The 23,677-nt window shown below is 43.5% G+C and overlaps 1 protein-coding gene across 8 annotated transcripts in view; it reads left to right on the top strand.

The window, feature by feature from the left end:
- Window positions 1-23,677, top strand: part of ST8SIA6 (ST8 alpha-N-acetyl-neuraminide alpha-2,8-sialyltransferase 6) — a 231,900-nt gene that overhangs the window by 159,762 nt on the left and 48,461 nt on the right. For all 8 annotated transcript variants that reach the window (XM_079913333.1, XM_079913339.1, XM_079913335.1 and 5 more), the window contains one exon: window positions 14,757-14,846. In XM_079913333.1, coding sequence (XP_079769459.1) covers window positions 14,757-14,846 — 90 coding nt within the window. The remainder of the gene's footprint in view (window positions 1-14,756; window positions 14,847-23,677) is intronic.

The following is a 23,677-nucleotide window of genomic DNA, read 5'->3' as shown; positions in this document are numbered from 1 at the left end:
CTGACAGTTATGCGAGAACGGGGGGTTGCATGGTGTGGCTTGAAGAGCCCATTTCTCTCCAAAACTTGGGGCCTGCTTCAGATGCCGAATCCCTATCTTAGGGCCTCTGCCTGGGTGACTCACCCTCTCTGAATCCCAGTTTTGAGTGCCTGGGGCTGGCTTGGCCAGTGGTCAGTCCGTGGGGTGTGGGTGAGGCTCTGAGCGGCCGGAGCGGGGCCTGGGAGAGGGCAAGTGTTGTCCAGGGCAACAGAAGCCAAATCTCGGTGATGTGAGGGCGCTCACAGTGATTGCGCACCACGTCCAGGAGAGATCCCCGAGGTGAAAACAGGGAAAGGCAAATCTATCCAGTGGGAATCGGGTGGGAAGTTGAGAACTGGGTAGCTGTATGTACCCCCAGGGGAGTAAGAGGGGCCAGAGCACCTCCAGAGGCTCAGTGATTCAGTCCTCAGTCTAGACCAGAAAAGGGGGCTGTCTTTGCCACCAGGGTTGGGTGATGAGGGCAGAAAAACATTCCTTAAAGACTTCTTAAATTTTTTTTTAATTGAAGTTGATTTACAATGTTGTGTTAATTACTCTTGTACAGCGAAGTGGTTCAATTATACACATATATACATTCTTTTTTTTAAAATACTCTTTTGCCTTATGGTGTATCACAGGATACTGAATATAGTTCTCTGTGCTCTACAGTAGGACCTTGTTGTTTATCCATCCTATAGATACTCGCTTACATCTGCTGACCCCATCCTCCCACTCCATCCCTCCCTGATTAGAGATTTTTTTTTTTAACACAGGTATGTTCATTGTGAAGTGTGGTCCATTAAAAACTCATGAGAACTCATTACCACGTATGATCCTACTCCCAAACTCTAGTTTTCCAGATGCGTAGCAGATGGGACTAGGAATTAGCCGAAGAGCGAGAAGGACCATCCTCCAGGGGGAAGGTGTGTAAGGGGGACATGAGATGATGCAGGAAAGAGGCCCTGTGACGAGCAGAGGCACAGGGCGTGAGCCCTGCTAAGTGGCAGAAAATCCAGAACCAGACCCAGTAGCTCTGACTTAACAGGGTTCGGATTATTCCAAATCTCCGTAAAATAACATCAGGACATTTTATCAGCTGGGAAATTGTGGATATGCAGATATGAGATTAATACACCATAATGTAATCAAGAGTTCAGTGTTGTTGAGTATTGCTCCTGAGTTTCGTGAAATGAGACTTGATCGACTACACCGCTCAGAACGCAACACCTCATTGGAGTAATCGTATTTCCTCTTTTCAAGGATTGTTACATTGTGCTGTTTCCTTGTTGAATTTCATCTGTGATTACATTGCTCCAGTTTGAGGTGGATCGGTCTCCAAGGACACTGTCATAACCCTTCCTAATCATGATTTCCCTAAGCACAGTACATTTGGTGAGCCAGCTCTCTGACACTTTCATTCATTATTAATGAGAGCACTTTGACATCATTTTAACTGCAGTAAAATCTCAATTAAAGAGAATGAACAGAGACCGGGTTCTTCTGGTTAATTAAATCTTATAATTATCTGGGGGTTAATCAGAAGATCCTTTGGGTTCTAATTCTTCCTGTTGACTTTTATTTTCCTAGAATTTTATTTTACTTTTCAGTCTGATCAGCTCTAGAATCTCTTTTTCCCTGGATAAGTTATCATCTTCAAGTACCTCAGGTTCCTTGATCATTTATTCATTCATCCATTTGCTCAAATTTATTAGGGAGCTACTAATAGGTAAGGAAGACGAAATCACGTCAAAGGCAGACATAGAAATGTGTCACAGGGAATCAAGGGAAAATTCTGGAGGTTGCTTTTTGAACAAATTCTAGTTTATAATTTTTTTTTATGAGAACAAAGGGAGCTTTAGAAGATCAAATAAAAAGTATAAATAGTGAGTCAGACAGCACATGAAGTGGAGATTCCAACATTCGTTTTTTGCTTATGTTGCTTTTAATGGCATTTGAGATTAAAGGTCAAATAGAATTCAACACAGTAACTCTTGTAAAGCTTGATAATCTATAGTTGAAGATTCTAACTATTCATCTCTTCACCCAAAACTTCACTTCTCAACAAGATGTGTCTTTATTGCACTTTTCATGTCTGTTTACCTCAAATCCTAACCAGCAAAATGGGTACTTAATTTTTTTTATTTTTAAATTAATTTTTATTGGAGTGTTGTTGCTTTACAGTGTTGTGTTAGTTTCTGCTGTACAGCAAAGTGAATCAGCTAAATGTATACATATATCCCGTCTTTTTTGGATTTGCTTCCCATTTAGGTCACAGAGCATTGAGTAGAGTTCCCTGTGCTATACAGTAGGTTCTCATTAGTTATCTGTTTTATACATAGTAGTGTATAAATGTCAATACCAATCTCCCAATTCATCCCACCCCCTCCTTCCCCCCTTGGTATCCATAAGTTTGTTCTCTACATCTGTGTCTCTATTTCTGCTTTGCAAATAAGTTCATCTGTACTATGTTTCACATATAAGCATTAATGTACAATATTTTTCTCTTTCTGACTTACTTCACTCTGTATGACAGTCTCTAGGTCTATCCACATCTCTGCAAATGGAACTATTTTGTTCCTTTTTATGGCTAAATAATATTCCATTGTATCTATGTACTACATCTTCTTTATCCATTCCTCTGCTGATGGACACTTCGGTTGCTTCCATGTCCTGGCTATGGTAAATAGTGTTGCAGTGAACATTGGGGTGCATGTATCTTTTTGAATTATGGTTTTCTCTGGGTGTATGCCCAGGAGTGGGATTGCTGGGTCATACGGTAGTTCTATTTTTAGTTTTTTAAGGAACCTCCACACTGTTCTCCATAGTGGCTGCGCCAATTTACATTCCCACCAACAGTGCAGGAGGGTCCCTTAGTTTACAGTTTTTTCATCATTGCCTTACACAACATGGGTCACAGAAAAAAATCTTTATTGACAGCCAGATTCCGGTGAGCTTTCTGTTGACTGAATGAAGTAGTTCCCCTCTTTACATTTCAGAATTTCAAATACCATCATTATTCTGTGATAGGACCTTCTGCCTCATTTCACATTTATAAAATTGCCGCAGTGAGATGACATTCCACTTGCTATTTTATTTTATTATGACACACTCTTCTCATAATTTTATTTCGTATTTCAGGTGCGGCCAAATGTTTGGACATGATTTCTGAAAGATTTTCTGCACTGATTTTCATTCTGATGACACTAACCTGAATTCCACAACTAAGCCCAGACAGCCTTTGTAAGATCCACCAGTTTTGATTAGATCAGTAAATTAAGATTTTGCTCGCCGACCAGATGTGTTCAGCAACCAGCCTTTGGGGTATTTCTGTCTTGACAGCATATATTTCCCTGGAGCCTCCGCACTGACTGGGCAGCTTCTCCATACTGGAGTCCAGTCTTGGCATCAGTTTTCATTGCTTCAGATTTCCCTTGCTCTGCTGATCGGAAACCATCGTACCACCCTATTAAACTTTGTTCATTTTGTTATTTAAGAAGATTCCATTCAGTTTTCTACACGAGGTCCCCAGCGTTTGACCCTGATGTTATCAAACCAAACTTGGGTCTCCTCGCCCGCCACGCAGCAAAGCCAATCCGCTGAGACCAGGTTGTGGTGGAGGAAAATACGGCGTTTATTGCAGGGCCCAGCAAGGAGAACGGACAGATAATGCTCAAAAGACCTGAACCCCCTGATGGCTTTCAGGGAATAGTTTTCAAAGGCAACATTTGGGGGAGGGCTGCAGGGTGCATGACTCTCTTCTGATTGGTTGGTGGTGAGGTAACAGGGTGATGTTTCCAAAATCTCAGTCATCGACCTTCTGGCTCTAGCCAGTCTGGGGTCTAGTGTTTGTGGTCAGTATGTAGTCACCATCCTCCACCTGGGTGGGGGAGAGGTTCCTGAAGAAGCCCACAAAGATATGCATCAGATATGCATATCCCTTGAGGAGGAATTAGGACTCTGTTTTATCACTGAACTCTCGTCATGACTTTTCTTGTTAAACTGCTCTTCCTTTGTTTCTGCGTTCGCTCACTTTCCTAATTAGTAACTGCTTGTGCCTGCTCTTTGGAACTCAGGGAAGACCTAGGAGACTAAAGCCTTTTTCTACAAACTAGTAATGGGGAGGAGGGGCAAGGAAGGGCTTTTGTACCCAGGAGGGCCCTGCAGGGTCCTGCTCGGTTTCACTAATGCTTTCCTGAAAATGAGTATGAAATATGAATATATTAAAATGAGCTATGAACTTACAGGTTATAAGAGGGTCTTTGCTCTTTGATGACTAAACGTATAACAGTGGTTATGGTTCTAATATTTAAGTATTTTTAAATTATCAAGTGCTGTCACACAGCACCAGAGAGTCAGTACGGAATGTAAATAAAAGTTATTTTCTCCTTAAAGGTCATATCTCAGAATTCACTTCTCCAAGTTTTATTGAAGAGATATTTAGTTGCCAGAGGAATTTCCTCATTTGTTTTTTGGTTGGGACAAAGAACTTCATGACCGCGGTTGCATAGCTGATAGGGACACTTAAGTGTGGATTTTACGGACATTTTAGAGATGTTTCCAACACATGTCCATTGGCCTTTTTTCAGAAGACATTGCATCCTCCAACTACATCCAGTTTGCTTGAATAATGCCCGTTGGAGCGGTGTGTTTGACGGGCTGGTTAAGCCTGAGTGAAGGTGTTAGGGATGGTGGGTGTGTGTTCTCTGTTGCAGAGCTCCCAGGAGGATGAACACTGGGTCTGACTCAGGAAAGCAATTATGTTAAATATTCTCAGTACCGTACATCTCCTCTTACAATATTTCCTTGGTTGAGCTCTTCATCTGAAAAAGAAAAAAAAAAAACCTCTTCTTTAGTGACATGGTAACTTAGCTCATTTTACTCTTGTAATTCTGTCAAGTGTTTCATTGGTTTCTCCCCACTCATGCTTCTGGCCATAGGACAGGCCCACATTTCTTGAAAGTCTTACTCTAGACTATTATGAAAAATCTATCAGAGCGGATGAACGTGATCCAGGAGGCTTATAATGCTTTGTCAAAGCGTGATCCTCAGTCCGGCAGGATTGGCGTCACCTGGGAGCCGGTTAGAAATGCAGACTCTCAGGCCCCATCCCAGAGCTGCATTTTAGTAAATTTCCCGGGTGATTCATGGGCACATTGCAGTTTGAGAAGCCCTGCTTCGAGAGGCATCCCGTGATCTTGACGGCCACCTTGAGCACTCCTGCTGAGCGCTGCCTAGGTGGCTCTCTGTTCCAGTCACTGCTGAGCGTTCTTTATGCATTCTCAGTTACAAACTTTGCATCAGATCCGTCAAAGAGATAGTATCACCCCCGTTCTGCACACAGAGCTGAAAGCACAGAGGGGCTAAATAATTTTTAAGGGGCTAAGCATCGAGTGTGTAGCAGAGTAGGCATCTGAACTGTGATGTTTGCCACCAAAGTTTGTCCTCTCTATCAGGTAGTGTTTATTCAATTTGCAGATGCTTCCAACACGCTCATTCAGAGTGTTAAAAGATAATTTTAATAAAAAGGTAAAATCGTGGCTCTCATACAGATATGAAAATGAACACTTTTTAAAATTTTATTTAACTCATCAGTGAGGAAGCTGGTATGGGGTGACAGCCAGTTCAAAGGAACAGACGCATTTGTAGGTCAGCAATATTGAGATGAACAGGGCATGGGAGGCAAAACAGATTTTCCCACTGTGGGGAAGGGTTGTCTCTCCACTGGACATAACGCATTTGCATGCCCGTAGACAAGAATCGTTTTATGTTGCTATCACTTAACTTCAATACATAGAATTGCAAAATAGCTCTGTTAAAGGACAGGCAGCAAGGCAGATTTTATTCAGTACTACTGAAATGGGTGTAGGGACCCCTGCAGTGGAGTTTTGCTGTAGGGGAGAGAGATGGGACTCAACTCTGAATCCAACAAGGAAATGTGGGAATTTATAGCCAAGGAGCAGGTGGGGGTCAGTGGAGGGAACGTCAAGGGGTAAGGGATGATTCTCGCCAAACCAGCCTGCTAGGAATCTTGCCAAAGGCAGACCAGGGTGATTGGATATCGCCTGGAGGATGGTGGAGGTTGAGGAATTTGGTCAGATAGCAAGGGTGATCACACCTGGAGGATGGGGGATTCCGGATGAGCTGACTTAGCAGGGTTCTTGTTAAAACTGGTCTCTTAAGGACATGCCCACAAATGGGTCCTAGTTGAAAAAGACCTCAGAGGAACTTGACTAGAGTTTGGTCAAGGAGAGACCATTTGTCAGTTCCTGTAGACTCAGAATCAGGTAACCCGGAGTGGCGAGTGCTGTAGACAATGAATAGCTCTCCACTGAAGAACAAATTTTTCCCTGTAAGGGGAGGTAGAAGAGCACAGTGCCTAAGAACACACACATGTAGTGGTCTGGGTTCAAAACTCTACTCCAGTTCTAACAGAGTGACTTTACGTATGTTCTTTAATCTTCCAGTGTCTTATTGCTCTCATCTGTAAAATGGGCACAGTCCCTACCTTGTATATTCATTGTGAGGAGTAGATGACACGTGAATAAAGTTGACGACAATACATAGAGTTGCTGTTATCATCTTCATGTCTAACCAGGAAAGCATATCAGAATTTTTGCATCAAGGAATGTGGATCTTAGTATCAAAAATATACTCAGTTTATCCAGGGTTTGCAAATTCAAAGCACATTAAAGAAAGGTCAGAATAATCTTGGCTGTATCAAGTAAGAAACTATTGTTGGAGGTGGGTTTTAAAAGACTTGGAAACACTGTACTGAGAGCAGTTCCATCCTGTCTACACTTTTGAGTTGATCTCAAGGCCCCGAGGATCTCACACTTCAGGACCAGTGAAAAGAGGCACGGCTGGTCCAGTCCAGTTCTCAGTCTGCTCCTATTTTATTTTACCTCTCCTTTGACCCTCCTCTTGCCCATCTGGACTTGAAGTTTCAGTTAGCCTCCATATCAGACTTGTCCTTCTGGTAACCCTTACTTCAACCTGCTTAGGTAAGGCGGTGCTCTCTGTGTGCCTCGGAGGACTTCTACCTAAACCAGGTCCACCTGTTCCCCTTGGGCAAGCTGTGGAGTGGAGGAGCCTGCAAGTTACATGGAGTGAAAGTCTTTTAGGTTCAGTACTCTTGATCCTTCCTTTAACTCTATGGTGGTGGCAGTGATACCGTTAATGGTTTAGGGGAGATTGTGTGCTTCAGTGGGTACGTTGGCATCGTTCAGATCACACACCTCGCGTTAGCTGATGCCGATCGCCTGGGAACAATTTTACAGCTCTGCAAGCTGTAGTTAGCTCAGAGCCACACAAACGAATTCTTATCTCGAAATATGCAAATTACATCCTATCTGGTAGCAGTCCAATGGACTTCCTTCTATTTGCACATTCGTTTCAGTACTTCTGATCTATAAGTCTGTGTGTTCTGTGGCTTCTGCTTTGAACTGGTTCCCTCATGGGGAATAAACGAAAATCTTTAATGCATGTTCATGTCACATCTGTATGGTATTGATGATTGTCCATTTTTGAAAACTATCTTTCCACAGTGGTGGAGGGACCAGAATACCTTAGGGTAACTGATTTAGTAAGAGAGTTAGTTAATTCATCGTTGTCAAGGGTAACCAAAGGCAGGTAAAAGTCAAAGTGAAAAACCAAGTTAGCAGGGATTACTTGTAGAAATTTCTGCAAGTTAAGGTGGCTGCAGTGTTCATGTATAAGGAAGTGAAATTCTAATGTAGCCATTTTCATAGCAGTTCTTAATATTTTGAATTAAGTGATGTCCACCAAAACACAGATTCATGGTTTCTTGAAGGTAACGTGATGGTGGGAATCCACCAAGCCAGCATCCATTCTGCAGACTCAGTATGGTAAGCGTGTGCTTGTCTGTCCTCTGCACCACACTCTTTGCTCCAAGGCGACAGGGACACGGTCTTGTCCCCGTCCTTTCTGCAGTAGCCATAGTTCTCTGTGGCACAGATGCCTGGTGAGTGACTGAACAAAGAGGTTGGCCAGGGTCTTCCCCTCATCTCTGTAGACACCAAGACTTGATTTCATCGGTTCTTGGGTCTGATTTCAAAGGCAGACTTGTGTTCACCACACGCGTAAGCCAGAATATTAATTTGTCCGTTGAAAAGAGTAATCAGACTCTCCCGGTAGGCTGGGATGCTTGCCTTTCTCCCTCGGGGAGCTTGCATCACGGGGTGCACATGATAGTCAGGTGTTTGCTTGATGACCTTGAAGTGAGCACAGCTGGCCCCTGCCCCCTCTGTCCTAGAGCTGGCAGGCCAGCTGTCACACCAGCGGACCGGGGGGTTTCTGCCGATGGTCAGGACGCACTCCTGTCTCATCAGCGTCTCTTCCCAGGAACGGGGAAGGAGTGTGCAAGGTACGTAGATAGAACGATTCCTATTCTTTGGGCTTCCCATTTTTAGGCTGTGTTCCCCATGTGTTAAGAAATTCTTTCTTCAGAGAGAGAAAGTTGATTCGGTTTTAAGCTTTTCATTTAGATTCACAACTCAGTTTGTGCCCCCTTTCTGGCCACTGTAAATAGAGTTTGGATGTCTCAAGAACTTGGGACTTCCCTGGTGGTCCAGTGGTTAAGAATCCGCCTTCCGATGCAGCGGACATGGGTTCAATCCCTGGTCGGGGAACTGAGGTACCACATGCCACAGGGCTACTGAGCCCGTGAGCCACAACTAGAGGGAAGCCCATGCGCCACAACAAAGAGCCCGCGTGCCACAACTAAGACCCAACACAGCCAAAACTAAATTAATTAATTTAAAAAATAATAATTTGGATGTTCTTGGCACTCTTCAGTAACTTACAAGCAAGTTATTCTTTGGGATGTTTTATTTGTCTGGGGACTGAATGCATATTGCATTAATTAAAAGTCTTTAACTCTGTGTTTTAGTGGTCCTTGTGGATACCGACTAAATAATGATGACAGGGCTTCCCTGGTAGCGCAGTGGTTGAGAGTCCACCTGCCGATGCAGGGGACGCGGGTTCGTGCCCCGGTCTGGGAGGATCCCGCATGCCGCGGAGCGGCTGGGCCCGTGAGCCCTGGCCGCTGAGCCTGCGCGTCCGGAGCCTGTGCTCCGCAACGGGAGAGGCCGCGGCAGTAAGAGGCCCGCGTACCGCAAAAAAAATAAAAGATAATGATGACATTACTTTGTAGGGACTGAATCACTTGTTCTGGTTAAGAGATATTCTTTGCATTTTCAGAGCCTTAATTATCATTAGTTTTCAGTACCCATTGTAGTCTCTAAGCTTGCTATATTGTGAAATCTTGCCAGTTGGTTTTCAATTCAAGTCTGACTTATGAAGATAGAATTTCAGATCAGCCACATAGATAACAATGATAGCAGAAATGCTTGTTTTTGTGTATCTTTCCCCTAATCTTATTAAAGATTTTTTTCCCCTGTGACATACTGAAGTGATGAAAACGTGCCTGAAGGCTTGGTTGCCGGTACCAAAAAAATAAATCCTATAATTAAATAATAAAAGCAATCAAAATCCATAATCTAAGACTCGCAAGGAATGGAAAAAGAGGAATTTGTACCACTTAATGGTTAGCAAACAGTCAGTAAAAGATGAGACTGGAATTACGGTCAAGGGCCAGGTCCTGGATGGCTCCGTGTGTCCCTCTGAGGCTGAGGGGGGACACGGAAGGGAAATGACACGATCAAATGTGTTAGCAGGACCACCCACCTGGGGACCATGAGGATGGAGCAGAGGGAAAGGGCCTCGCGTACTGGACACCATGAATTTATCAAGGCACCAACCCACCTACCTGGGTGATTTTGTTCCCAGCAGTCCTTGGGGGCAGGTATAGGAATGCATTAGGCCAGATGCTGTATTGCTCCATTATGGCAGATTTGCAAGGTGGATGTGACAGAATGTTGAAGGAGCAGGAACTTGGGGATGCTGGTGAGATGCTACCCATGCTACTCATGAGCAGACAAGCAATCTTGTCTAGTGACGGGCAAGCAGAGATTGTGATCTTGTAATGGAGCAATTAAAGAGACGTTGGCAGGGCAGTTGTTAGAGCCATCTCAGCTCTCTGGTCTGGGACGCCTCAAGCACTAACTTGGTTCATCAGGTTCTAGCAGATCTCCAGGAGGATGGCCACCGTCCCTCCGTGACTTGTCCTGGGAGGCTGTCTCCACTGTGTATTTGGCAGATGGTATGTGGGGTGATTCTTTTCTCTTCTTTGGCTAATTCTGTTAAGAAGTTCTTTAAAAGGGCTTTCACCAGCAAATTGAAATTAAAAAAAAAAAAAGAGCTATCAGAGTTGATGGAAAGATAATTATTATCTTTATAATAGATAATTATCTATTATCTTATTTTGAACCCATGAGAGTCTGGCCCCAGAGATTTTGGTTCTTAGAGGTTTTTTTTGTCTCCCAGACCCAACTGCTCAGACCGCCAAATTGAGTTAGTTTGTGGGGGGCAGGGGTTCCTCTCCGTTCATATCCTAGACTTCTACCTACAGCAGCTCTGATGTGCTTTCTCTGCTGCTTTCTTTACCATTTCAAGTTCTCCCTGAACATCCAGTCCTTTTGGATGGGCCATTCCAACCTGATCCCCAGTCATCCTTCCTCAGGTTATAAATCAGCCCACACGACTTGTAGCCATCTCATCTTCTGCCAGGTTACTGTGACCCCAGGTCTTTGGATTTCCTACTTTCATCTCTTTGTATTTCTCTCTGTCCCCTTTGCCTTGTCTGAGAGATGTCCCCAAATCAGAAGTTGAGGAGGATTTATTCTAATGTCTTCATCTGTGGTGGATGCCATCTTCTCAAATAGGATCATGACCTCTCTCAACTCAAACCTGGGAAGGTTTCTTCTTTCCCTCTCTCAAGAGCAAGTAACTCCCTTGTGGTTTTCCTCATGAGCTCAGCTCTAAGGAACGTCTAATTCTCACTTATTCCCACAACGGAGACGACTGATGGTCTAGCCCTCTCCCTGGAAGGTCTAATGCCTTCCACTTCTCCACGGGTCCTGGCATCTCTTACGGTGTCAGGTCTTCAGGCATCTTAAAACATGGCGGTTATATTGTTAATTTGTATTTCTGTCACTTTGAATAACAAACATTGTTGAAAACAGCACGAACTAGGAGTCTTGTCTAAGAGGCAGTGAAAGGGGCTATATTGGCCAGATGCCTAATGTAGACAAACATTTGAAGTTTATGGGTTCCACAGGTCAGTGTTTTAGCATTTTCCTAGGAAGATTTTAATGCCATTAGATGAAAAGGAAGAAAACTAGGAAGATCCTTTGAATGAAAAGGGGGCAGGAGAGAAAGAGAGAACTCAAGGAGCTCCCCTTTCTGTTCCTTTTACTGTGAAATGACTTCTGTGGGTGGGAGAAGTATTACCATACCATCCCCTATTGTAATAACAACAACTGAGGAAACAACACAGAATGCATTTAGGAGAACAAGAACACAACATTTATTCAGTAACTTTTGTGTATCCGCTGTTTTTATACCCATCCCATGTTATCCCTTGTCTTGGTCCATTCAGGCTGCTAGACCTGGACCGGGTGGCGTATAACTACCAGAAATTAATCTCTCACAGTTCTGGAGGCTAGAGGTCCAAGGTCATAGCATGTACAGGTCTGGTGTCTGGAGAGCCCACTTTCCCATAGACAGCCATCCTCTCATTGTAACCTCACAAGGCGGTAGGGGACCAGGAAGCCCTCTTGGGCCAATTTTATAAGGGCACTAATCCCATTCATGATCGCCCCCTCCTCATGACTTCATCACCTCCCAAAGCCCCACCTCCTAATACCATCACCTTGGGGGCGAGGGTTTCAACCTATGAATTTTGGGGGGATACAAACATTTAATCTGTAGATCCCTATAAACTACCTTATTGAGTAAATATTTAAAAAGGAAACTCTTGGATTTAAAGGCCAAGGTCAGAGAGTGGAGCCCAGATTCAAGGCTGGCCCTGCTGGCTGACACCTAAGGCCCCTTTTGTCCCTCCGGCTTCATTCTTCACTCTCTCACCTCCACTTCCCCACAGGTACCCTCATGTGCTTTCCCATGGGCCTTCTGTGATTTCAGTTGGGCAAAGCTGTTTGGACTTTTTATTAACAAGGATACTCTCCGATTTAAGGAAAGTGCTCTGACACCAAACCCTGGGTGCCTGTTTGTCACAGTTTCACAAATTCAGTCTTGCGAAGCCATCAGAATTCAAAGCACTGCTGGCTCAGTAATTCACTTCATTAACGGTGCTGCCTGAAAAAAATACACAGCAAATTAGAAATAAACAAATCCTTGGAAAGTACGGTAATACATTCAGAAAGCACAGCAGGTGAGGCACGTAGACAGAGGAGGACGGAAGTGGGGAGGGGGGGACTTCCCTGGTGGCGCAGAGGTTAAGAATCCGCCTGCCAATGCAGGGAACACGGGTTCGAGCCCTGGTCTGGGAAGATCCCACATGCCGCGGAGCAGCTAAGCCTGTTCGCCACAACTACCGAGCCTGCTCTCTAGAGCCCGCGAGCCATAACTGCTGAGCCTATGTGCCACAGCTACTGAAGCCTGCATGCCTAGAGCCCGTGCTCCACAGCAAGAGAAGCCATGGCAGTGAGAAGCCCACTCACTGCAACGAAGAGTAGCCCCTGCTCACCGCAACTAGAGAAAACCCGCGCGCAGCAACGAAGACTCAATGCAGCCAAAAAAAAAAGATAAAGAGGGATTTTGGGAGCCCATATTTTGTGCATTTGTATTTTGTGCACTGTCTTTTTAGACAGCACTTCTGGAGGATTAATTATGAATCTCTCTTGTTTATATCTTTATCTTGATACCTCCTGCCACCTCACCTCCCATATCCAACTTATTATGAAGTCCTGGCAGTTTTACCTCCAGAATAGATCTCAAATCTGTCAGCCTCTCTTCCTGCCGATGGGCAAGTGGATGTGGGCTTCTGGTCCATTCTTGGATCCTGATCGCCTCTTTCTCTGGCCACAGAGGATGATTGCCCTTTTCTGACAACCACTGTGCAGTCAGGTCGGGCATGCAGCTAGTTCTGGCCAGGCTGAAGCATCCGGATACAGAGGAAGGCCTTCCAGCACTTTCTTCTCCTGCCACAGCGATTATGGAAGTGGGTTGTTGAAAGGAAGGTGCCCCAAGAGGGCAGTACGCAGTATTCCTAGATCGCAGGGAGCACGGCCGCCCTAGAGAGCTACCCAGTGTCTAGTGGGCATTTCATGAGTAAGAAACAGACCTTTGTGATGCAAAGCAACTGCCGTTGGGGGATGTCTGTGAGCACATCATAGTCTGTTCCATCCTGGCTGGCAAAGCAAGTTGCCGTCCTCTCTCTCCTGGAGCCCTGCAGAAGCCTCCTAACTGTCCCGCCTTTTCTGTAGTCCTGCTTCCTCTCGTTTCATTTCTCAGTCAACTACTTAAAACGCACCTGAGGCCAGGCCCATCCATCACTCCCCGCCCCTAACCTATTGCTCCCTGTGTCCTTAGGGTCCATTCTAAACCTGGTTCACCAGGCCTGTGTGCTCTGGCCCTTACTTACTGCTCCAGACACCCGTTAGCCTTTCAGCCTTGAGCCCCACCGGCCTCCGTTCAGCTCCTCACACATTCTGGGGCCTTTGCACATGCTTTCCCCTCTATCTGGAATGTTCCCCCCTCTTCCCAAAGTAACGCCCTTGGATTACCCTGGGGATCTGCACCCAAATGACACTTTCTCAGAGGCCCCCCGGCCCCCAGGGTGCAGGCAGCTCCCCATGGCACCCACTGCTGTCTTCAGGATCCTGATAACCACAGATCAGAATTCGGTATTCATTCCTGTGGTTGGTTGGTTGATAGACATCGTTCTCTTTAACCGGACTGCAGGCTCCACTAGGGAAAGGGACTGTGTGCTGTGTTATCCAGCTCGGTATCCCGAGTCTCCTGTGCGTGGCTCCCAGCACATATTAGATCCTCAGCAGATACCTTCAGGATGATTAAATAGACGCACTACCAGGAAGTTGGAGTTGTGTGCATGTTTTCGAAGTGTAGGGAAAGTGGTGGTTGATATATTTTTGAGCATTTACTGTGGTAGGCGTGGTACCAGGTGCTTTTCATTGTTCCCTCTATCGTGTATATATCATGACAATAGCACTATGGGGTAAGGACTAGAGATGCAGAAACAGAGGCCTCAATCAGTTCAGTAGCACACCTGTCCGCAGGGCTCGTTAGGCAGCCCGACTCCATGACCCATTTCCTTAACTCGCTTGATTTGGTTTTGTTCCAACTCCAGTTCTTCCAAGTTCATAAAACAATAGCAACAGACCCTTATATCACAGCTACTGTAATAATCAAAGACCAGATTTATCTTGCCTTCTTTTGGGAGAGCATTACAGATGTCCTGTGTCTGCATGCTTCCTAGCTGGAGACATCTTTTGGAAATAAAGCCTGCTTACACACACGATGATTAAAACTATTCAATAACTTGTTCATTGTACATACTAACCTAAAGTATGAGAACATGAAAATACAGTCCCCCATGGAGTGTTCTTTTCTGTTTGACTTTATCATGTCAAAAAAAACTTTTTTTTCTTTTTTCATTTAGACCCATTGTTGCAGGTGAAAATATCAATTTCCTTTTCCACAGAGAAATCCAATAAAGGGATGAAAATCAGACCTCAATTGGGCCCCCATTATCAATTCAATCTGCTTTTTGTTAACCGTATCTCATAAGCTCTCCTTTTAAATCAATCTCTTTTTGAATCTCTTTCACAAAACAGCACATATCTGAACGAGAAGTTCCTCCCACCGACAGAGAGATGCCAAAATCTTCAAGCCGGCTTGGAAACTTTATCTAACAAGACGAGAAAGTAAGTGCTACTCTTTGCCTTGAATGTAATTTTTTTTAAAAAATGGAACTTTATTTATTTATTTATGGCTGCACTGGGTCTTCCTTGCTGTGCGGGCTTTCTTTAGCTGTGGTGAGCGGGGGCTACGGGCTCTAGGCGTGCGGGCTTCAGTAGTTGTGGCTCGCGGGCTCTAGAGCACAGGCTCAGTAGTTGTGGCACACGGCCTTAGCTGCTCTGCGGCATGTGGGATCTTCCCGGACCAGGATCGGCAGGCAGACCCTCAACCACTGCACCACCAGGGAAGCCCGAAGGTCATGACTTTTGTTAAGTGTCTCTCACTCTCCTTTTTCACTTCATTCCCTCCACTGGACTCTTCAGCCTAGGGGTGAGCTCCTAATGGTTTCCTGATACTGTATTTGGATTTTCCTACGTCCAGCCCAGGACTTTGGGAAAAGTGCCTTCTTTAAGCTTTTCTCAAATGACTCGGTTTGAGCAGGCCACTGTTTTTGCCGGGACCCTGGCTTATGGCAGATGGGCCAGAACTAGCAGTTGCAAACGCTTCTTTTCTTGCACAATAAATACATTGAATCTTGAGGTGGACGTAAAGCAGCTCGTGCATTATAGATGGCACTGCACGTCTGTGTTGATCATATTCGAGCCATTGTTTTGCTTGTTGTTTGCTGGAAGTTTTCCTGAGGGACTCAAATTCCACATGTCTTGCGGCACCACGCCTCGAGAGTAGAACTTGGAAAAATTGGTCCTTGCTCCCCGTTCCCTGCGACAAGCCTGTTGTATCCCTTGCCCGACATGTGAGTCAGTGTGTGAAAGCTTCAACTGACTCTCTTCACCTCTCTGTCTCTGATACGAGCTGTCTTTGTTCCGCAGAGTGACAAAAGTGCTTAACGTAACCATGACCCGTAGCTGTACTTGGGAGCAAAGCGCTTGAGTCAGCGTGGCGGAAGGTTCTTTCATCACGGAAGGTGACGTTGTGTTTCAAGGCAGAGAATCTTACACCCCCTTTATGGGCGTCCGCAAACGTGGTTAACTGCAGCACGCGAATGAGATGGCCTGGGCATATGGTCTCACGTTTGCTCTCACTTTGTTCCTATGGGTTTGGATTTGGCGCTAAGACTTTTTCTCGACTGTTCTTTAGAGAGATGCCTTTTCATGACCTGCACAGTTTTCAGCCAGCTCGTGCAATTAGCCTGCACTGTTATTCTGTTCTGCAGAGGTCTAGAGAAAGTAGGCATGAATTACCCATTGTTATGAAAGTGTTATTTTGCACTCAGGAGACTAATTTGTTCAGTTGTATTGTCTATTGTCCGGAACCGCGCGTTCTGCGACCACTGTTGTTACAGACGTACAGGGGACAATCAGGAAAGCTATTCGGTGCGTGGTGATAAAAGGCAATTTCATTTTCTTAGAAATAATGATTTAACTCTGTTTTTTTTTTTTTTGCCTCTGTGCGGCATGTGGAATCTTAGTTCCCCGACCAGGACCAGGGATCAAACGGGCGCCCCCTGCAGTGGAAGCGTGGAGTCTTAACCACTGGACCGCCAGGGAAGTCCCTAGCTCTGTTTTTTTCATGGTCTGTTAAAGAGTTAGAATTTTCTCTTTCCCCAGCCAATTTGTCCATTTCAGATGCTAAAATGGAATTTAGGAAGAGGGCACTAGAGTGGGAGGGAAATGGTGCTCTGTCTCCCACTGGTCTTGACTTCATTTTTCAATAAAAGGAAGTTAAACAGTTGCCATTGGGAAGACCATCAAGATGGGGTACCTTGTATCACAAGTCTTTATTTTCTGTTTAAGACTCTGAGCTCCAAGACCATGAGCTTGTGGTTCTGTCCATGGTGCCTGTCACAGGGCTCAGCACATAGTAGTTGCTAGTAAGTATTTGTGGGATTAAACTAATGAATAAATAAATATACCTCTTATATCCTCAAAGCATTTTCTCTACCATCTCTAATTTGTAGCTCTTAAAAAATTATCCATAAACTTCAACTCGTTTTTGAAACCTATCTTTCACTTCTCTGGCTCTGTCTCTTACTTTGAATCTGAAGTTTTCTGTTTTTTCCTGTCTCATTCTTTCTCCCTGAATGTTTCTCTGGGTTTCTCCATCCCACAAGACCAGGTGTCTCCCAGATAAAATATTATCATGAACTAAAATGCTACCTAGCCGGGGCTTCCCTGGTAGCGCAGTGGTTAAGAATCCGCCTGCCAATGCAGGGGACACGGATTCTTGGTCCAGGAAGATCCCACATGCCGCGGAGCAACTAAGCCCATGTACCACAACTACTGAGCTCACGTGCCACAACTACTGAAGCCCACAAGCCACAACTACTGAGCCCACATGCCACAACTACTGAAGCCTGCACGCCTGGAGCCTGTGCTCTGCAACAAGAGAAGCCACCGCAATGAGAAGCCCGTGCACTGCAATGTAGAGTAGCCCCCATTCACCGCAACTAGAGAAAGCCTGCGCGCGCAGCAACGAAAAGTAGCTCACTGCAACTAGAGAAAGCCTGCGTGCAGTAACGAAGACCCAATGCCGACACAAATAAATAAATAAATTTATTTTCTAAAAATCTGTAACATACTACCTAGCCATCTTATCACTGCTAGTTTGCATTTTTCAGTATGGCAAAGATTATTTGTAATCTTTTGTGCTATGTGTATATGATTGTAAAGTGTTGACCGTATGAATATCCAAGTTGTCCATCTTAGTTCACATTGTTTCAGACCAATGAGCTGGTTTTTCAAGAGGAGATACTTCAGAGGGGCTGATCCAGGAAATGAACTCATTCCTCCCCATCTTAGGTTTTGCTGCCTCTGTTCCTGTGCCTTTTTCTTCCTGTGTTCCTCTTCCATTTTCCCAGATGATCCTGGATCCCAAGAAAATGTCCATCTCTATTTCTTCAGCTTCCACCACCTGGTCAGGGTAGATGAGCTACTCCAACAAAATCTCCCCTAACGCAGTGTCATAACACAGTCTTGTATTCTCTCTCATGCAGCATTCAGTATAGATGTTCCTTCCTGGTCAGGCAACTGTCCTCTGAGTACTGACTCAGGGATTCTGGCTCTTTCCATCCTATGATGCAGGCATCTTCAACAGGTGACCCCAGGGTTGCTGCTGAAGGAGAGGGTGCTATGGAGAAAGCACACCCAGCTTGGAGGGGACACACATCACTTCCATTCACGTTCCACTGGCTGGAACTAGCCTACCTAGATGTTTCGGGTCATGTGACTGGGCTTGGCCAATAGAACGTGAGTGGAGCTGGCGCGTGCTTGGCGTGGGGGAAGTAGTTTCTGGCTGGGATGCCGCTTACAGCAACAGCTATGCTATGGAAACGGAGCGCCAATCAGTGACGTCAACCAGATATTTCTGCGCCATATGTATTAAATAGCTCTGCCGTTCCCATCATTCTGTTGACTCTAGGCCCTTCAGGTCTTCCTTAAAGATGGAAGGAAACATTTTTCTTAAACAACCGCAATCTCTTATATCTTCTGAACACTTGAGTAGTTTAAATAGTACTTCTAGGGAAAGGAGATATTTAGAGCTCTTCTTAGGGACAGAGTGTAAGCCACTGCCCTGTAACTTCCTGCGCAATCACCGGGGCATGAAAAAGTTGCTTGTGTTCAAATAGCTTTTCTTGGTAAGATTCAGATTCTCAGAATTAAGGTTTGGAAGCCAGGCTTGCATAGGCTGGGTGTGGCTTGAACCATACACTGCTTGGTGAGTGTGTATGTCTGATGAGCTACTTCATGCCATACCATTTAAAATTACTGAGAACAAGAGAATTTTCTGAAAGGATCATCTTAATGGGGCATCCTAAAGATGTCTGTTCGAAGGCTCTGTTTTGCAGGATGAAAGGCAAAGTGAATTGAAGGCTGGCCCCAAGCGTTCTTCCTGTTTATTATCTCAGAGAGCACAGCATGACCTGAATTGCAGCTTGAAAAGAAGAAGTATAAATTATGGCAGATCAGGCTTCAAAAAACCTGACTCTGAACATACCACTTGATAGCCTGTTAACAAAGCAAGTATTCCTAAGTTTTCACTTGTCTGTCAGGAAAAACAGCTTGTGGTCATTTACAAGATTTTCTCGGCATAGAGTGATGTATGACTTGTTCACCTAGCTTTAAATCTATGGTGCTTTCTTTGCTTCTTAAAGAGATACCCACAGTTTTGTCTGTCTTTTCATCTCTGACCCTTTAACTTGCCTTTTGTGGTCAGCTTTTAAGGACTAGCCCTTAAAATCTAGCCCTACTTCCTTTCCTTGGTATTGAGGTCAGAAAGAAGAAGTTAACACAAAACAGCCATTCATACCAACTTGGTATGTTCTTAATATCTTGTGATGTATCTCTTGGTAACCAAAGGAGTGGCTGTGTTTGCTCGTATAAACTTTTAAGTTGGGGCAGGTGAGCTAACATCGAGGCTATGATAGAAGTCTCTGAAAAGTTTTTTTTTTTTTGCAGTTGTGTCAAGTCTATCAAAAGGTGGTTTAGCCATCATTCTGTGCCTCAAAGAATACATAAGAAATAAACCATCATACAATTTAAGAGCTTGAAGGAATAGTCTCTTAAATTCTTCTAATCTGTATACTTTTTTATGTGTAAGTTTTGTTTTTCTAAAAAATCTAATTTCCTCAGTTTAAAGATAAAAGTGGGATCATGCCTTGTTCAGAGTCAGGCAACCAGTTAAAGACAAGGTGGGAAATAAAATATTTTGTGTGTGGTTGTTGATGCTAGAAGGGAACTGGAGGAATTCTAGTCTGAATTGCTTAGTTAATACGTGGCAAGAGTTGCTTAGTATCGTTTGTTACCATGCTGAAGATTGGAATCGTGAATTATTTGATTATAAGTGTTTGTCGGTGGAAACAAAACCAACTTTTCCCTCAGAGGAAAACTGAAACACTGACTTTCTCGTTATACTGTAGTCTTGATTGTGTATTCACATTAGGCATTCTTTCCAATTTTAGAAGTGGGATGGAGAAGGAAAGCAAATCTGTCATTGATACTTTTGCCCACCACTTTCAAATACGTTAAAGGTATCGTTTCTTTACTATCTGTGGTAGCCAGACTTCCAAGGTGGCACCCAATGATCATTTCCTCCTGGTATTTACTTGCTTCTCCCCTGCCTCACTGAATAGGGCTGCCCTGTGTAAACAATACGATATCGCAGAAATAACGATGTGGGATTTCAAGGCCAGGTCATAAAAGGATTTGATAGTTCTGCCTTGCCTGCTGTTGGATTGCTCGCTGTGGGGGAAGCCAGCTGTCATGTCATGGGGACACTGAGAGGTCCACATGGCAAGGAACTAAGATCTCCCACCAACAGCAGCACCGCCTATGTCAGTGAAGCTCCTTGGAAGTAGATACTCCAGCCCCGACCAACATCTCGACTTTACATCCTAATGAGCTGCTGGGCCAGAACTATCCTGCTAAGCTACTCATGAATTCCTGACCTACAGAAACCTGCAGTAATAGTTTATTGTTGTAAAACAACTAAGCCACTAATTTTTTTCATAATTTTTCACATAACCACGGATAACTAATTGACTACTCAATTCACAATCTTTATGATATTATATTTTTATCATAATGACAATTATTATGATTACCAAAATTATCAATAGTGGTAATAACAACTACCATTTTTGTGGACCTACTGTATGCAAGATAACTTAAGTATATCTACAGTCTTTGCAGTATTTCTTCAGAATAGCTTTTGTTATTCTAACTCCACAAGTGAAAGAGATGAAGTCGGAGGGTTGAATGGCTTGCAGAACATCAGACAGTTAGAAAAGGCAGAGCCAGGGCTCGGATGACATTCTGACTGTTTTTTTCTCACTAGTGTATGGTTCAAACCTTAATGAGAACAGAATTACAAGTCACAAGTACAGGAAGAGAAAGGCATTTGACTTTAAAATGCGAAGCTACTTAAAAGCAATCTTCCTCCAACATACCATATACTTTCCTCACTTTTTGTTCCTTACTTTACTTAAACATCCGTAATGTAAATATACACAGGTAGCTTTATCGTGTACAGCAACCGCTGTACCCTGATTGTAACTCGGGGACCAGGATGGCTTTTCTTGGTAAGATCACGGCGGATGGCTAATTATCGTCATAGTTCAAAACCAATATCTGAAACCTTTGGGTGTTTTTACGTTCTGATCATATATTAATTTTCAGTTTCAGAAACACACAGCAACTTCTCTGTGTCCAGCACTATGAAAGGCACAGAGACAGTTATCCTCAACCTGGAGGTGTGTATCATACTCCCTGGGAGCTTTTTCAAAGGATGCGTGGTTGAGAACGGGTTGAGAACTCTTGCTTAAGGAACACAATGATAAAGAAATTATTTCTACTCTTTTAACAGCTTGCAGTATATTAAGAAAGTCAGGGACTTCCCTGGCGGTCCAGTGGTTAAGACGCAGCACTTCCACTGCAGCGGCCGCGGGTCTGATCCCCGATCGGGGAACTAAGATCCTGCATGCCACGCAGCGCGGCCGAAAAATAGAAAAGAAAACAAAACCAATGCAACAAAAAAACAAGTCAGATAGTTACAATACTTTAGTTTCTCCTTCTCAGTCTTTGTAGATTCCTCCGCATCTCCCCTCACTTTTGACACTGGAGTGTTCCAGCGCTCAGTCTTCAGACCTCATTTCTTTTCATCCTCAGACCTCAGGGGCCTCATTTAGTCTCATGGATTTAAATACCGTCTACATACTGATGATTCCCAAGTTTGTATTTCAGGCCTAGACCTCTTTCCAGGTTTCTATGACCTTTGCCCAGTGATCACCTCCCTGGGGTACTCATAAGGAATCTTGTGATCCTTATAAATCTCACGGGATCTCCTGGATCCACCCCCCGAACTTTGTACTTCAGCACTGTTCTCCATTTCAGTTAATGGCAAGTCTATTTTCCCAGTGCTCAGATCTAAATGCTTGGAGTTATCCTTGACGCCTTTCTTTTTATCCATCCCATTGTCTGTCATTAAATCTCACTGGCCACCTTGAAGTCATACCCAGAAGCTGATCATTTCTTACTCACTCTATCACTTCCAGCCTGGACCGCGCCATCTTTATTCCACTCCTGGGTTGTGGCCAACATCTCTAAATTGCTCTTCCGGCTTTCACCCCTGCTCTCCTAGAGACTCTTCTCAATGAAGTAGACAGTGGGAACCTTTCTAAATGTAAGTCAGACCAGGTCACTTTTCTGTTCTAATGTTTTCGCATTTCACTCAAAATAAAAGACAAAATTCTTAAAGCAGCCTACTACAAGGTCCTTAGAGCACTTCTCAAATATACATGTAATATATTTGCCAGCACAAAGGAGCTGTTATGGGTGGGAGCAGAGTTGCATCAGGCTAAGGAAATGACTACAAATGGTAAAGTAATAATTATAACAATGTGTAATTGGGTTTATAACATTAATAGATGTAATATTGTATAACAAAAATTCCACAAAAAGAAGAAAAAGGGGAGAGACTGATATAAGAGTAATATTTTTATATATTAGAGCAATTAAGCTAGTATAAACTGAAAGCTGATTCTGATAAGATGTGTGTGGTAAACCCTAGAGCAACCACTAAACATATAGTTAAAATTATTAAAGATGTCAAAATGGTACATTAGAAAAATTCACTTAAGGCATAGGAAAGCTGTAAAGGAGGAATGGGGGAACAAAAAAATACATGAGATGTAAAAAAAAAAAGTAAAATGGCAGAGGTAAGTGTAACTGTATCAGTAATAACATTAAATATGAGTGGACTAAACCATGCAATCAAATGGCAGAGACTGTCAGACTGGATTAAAAAGCATGATCAAACTGCTATCTACAGAAGATACATTTTTGGATTCAAATACACACACAGATTGCAAGTTAAAGGATTTTTAATTGTATATCTTGCAAACAGCAACCACAAGAAAGCTTGAGTGGATATATTGATATTAAAATAAATAAACTTTTAAAACAAAAAGTGTTAGTAGAAATAAAGCAGATCCTATCATCATAAAAGGGTCAATCCAGCAGGAAGATATAACAGTTATAAACACATATACATCTAATAACAGAGCACCAAAGTACACAAAGGAAAAACTGACAAAGGGAATAAATAATTCAGCAATAATTGGAGATTTTAAATACTCTATTTTCAGTAGTGGATACACCACCAGACAGAAGATCAACAAGGAAATAGTAGAATTGAACAACACTATAAACCAGCTAGACTTAACAGACATCTATAGAGTACACCACCCATCAACAGAATGTACATTCTTCTCAAGTGCACACAAAACATTGTCCAGGGTAAATCATATGCTAGGTTATAAAACAAACCTCAATAAATTTAAAGAATAGAACTAACACCAAGTATGTTGTGTGACCACATTTTTATGAAATTTAAGATGAATATTCAGGAAAAATAATTGAGAAACTCACAAATCTGTAGAAATTAAACAACATACTCTTAACTGTGCAGTGGGTCGAAGACGCAATAGAAAGGGAAACCAGAAAATACCTCGAGATGGATGAAAATGAAGACACAGTAGGCCAGCGTTTATGGGATATGCAGGAGGTGATAGCTAAAGTGTACAAGACGTCTTTTTGAGATGGTAAAAATGTTCCAAAATTGACTGTAGTGATGGTTGCACATATCTGCGAATACTCTAAAACCCACTGACTTCTCTGCTTTAAATGGGTGAGCTGTATGGCATACTAATTATACCTCAGTGAAGCTGTTAAAAACTTGAACAGGTCTGCAGATCTTTTGAGGATTTTATTTTAAGACAGAGTCTGATTCTGTAGGTGTGAGGCAGGGCCCGAGAATCTGCATTTCTAATAATCTTTCTATG

The sequence above is a fragment of the Stenella coeruleoalba genome (assembly GCF_951394435.1).
Source record: "Stenella coeruleoalba genome assembly, chromosome: 2".
Classification (NCBI taxonomy): domain Eukaryota; kingdom Metazoa; phylum Chordata; class Mammalia; order Artiodactyla; family Delphinidae; genus Stenella; species Stenella coeruleoalba.
Note: the sequence above shows the minus strand (reverse complement) of the source record. Positions and strands in the feature narration are given on the sequence as shown.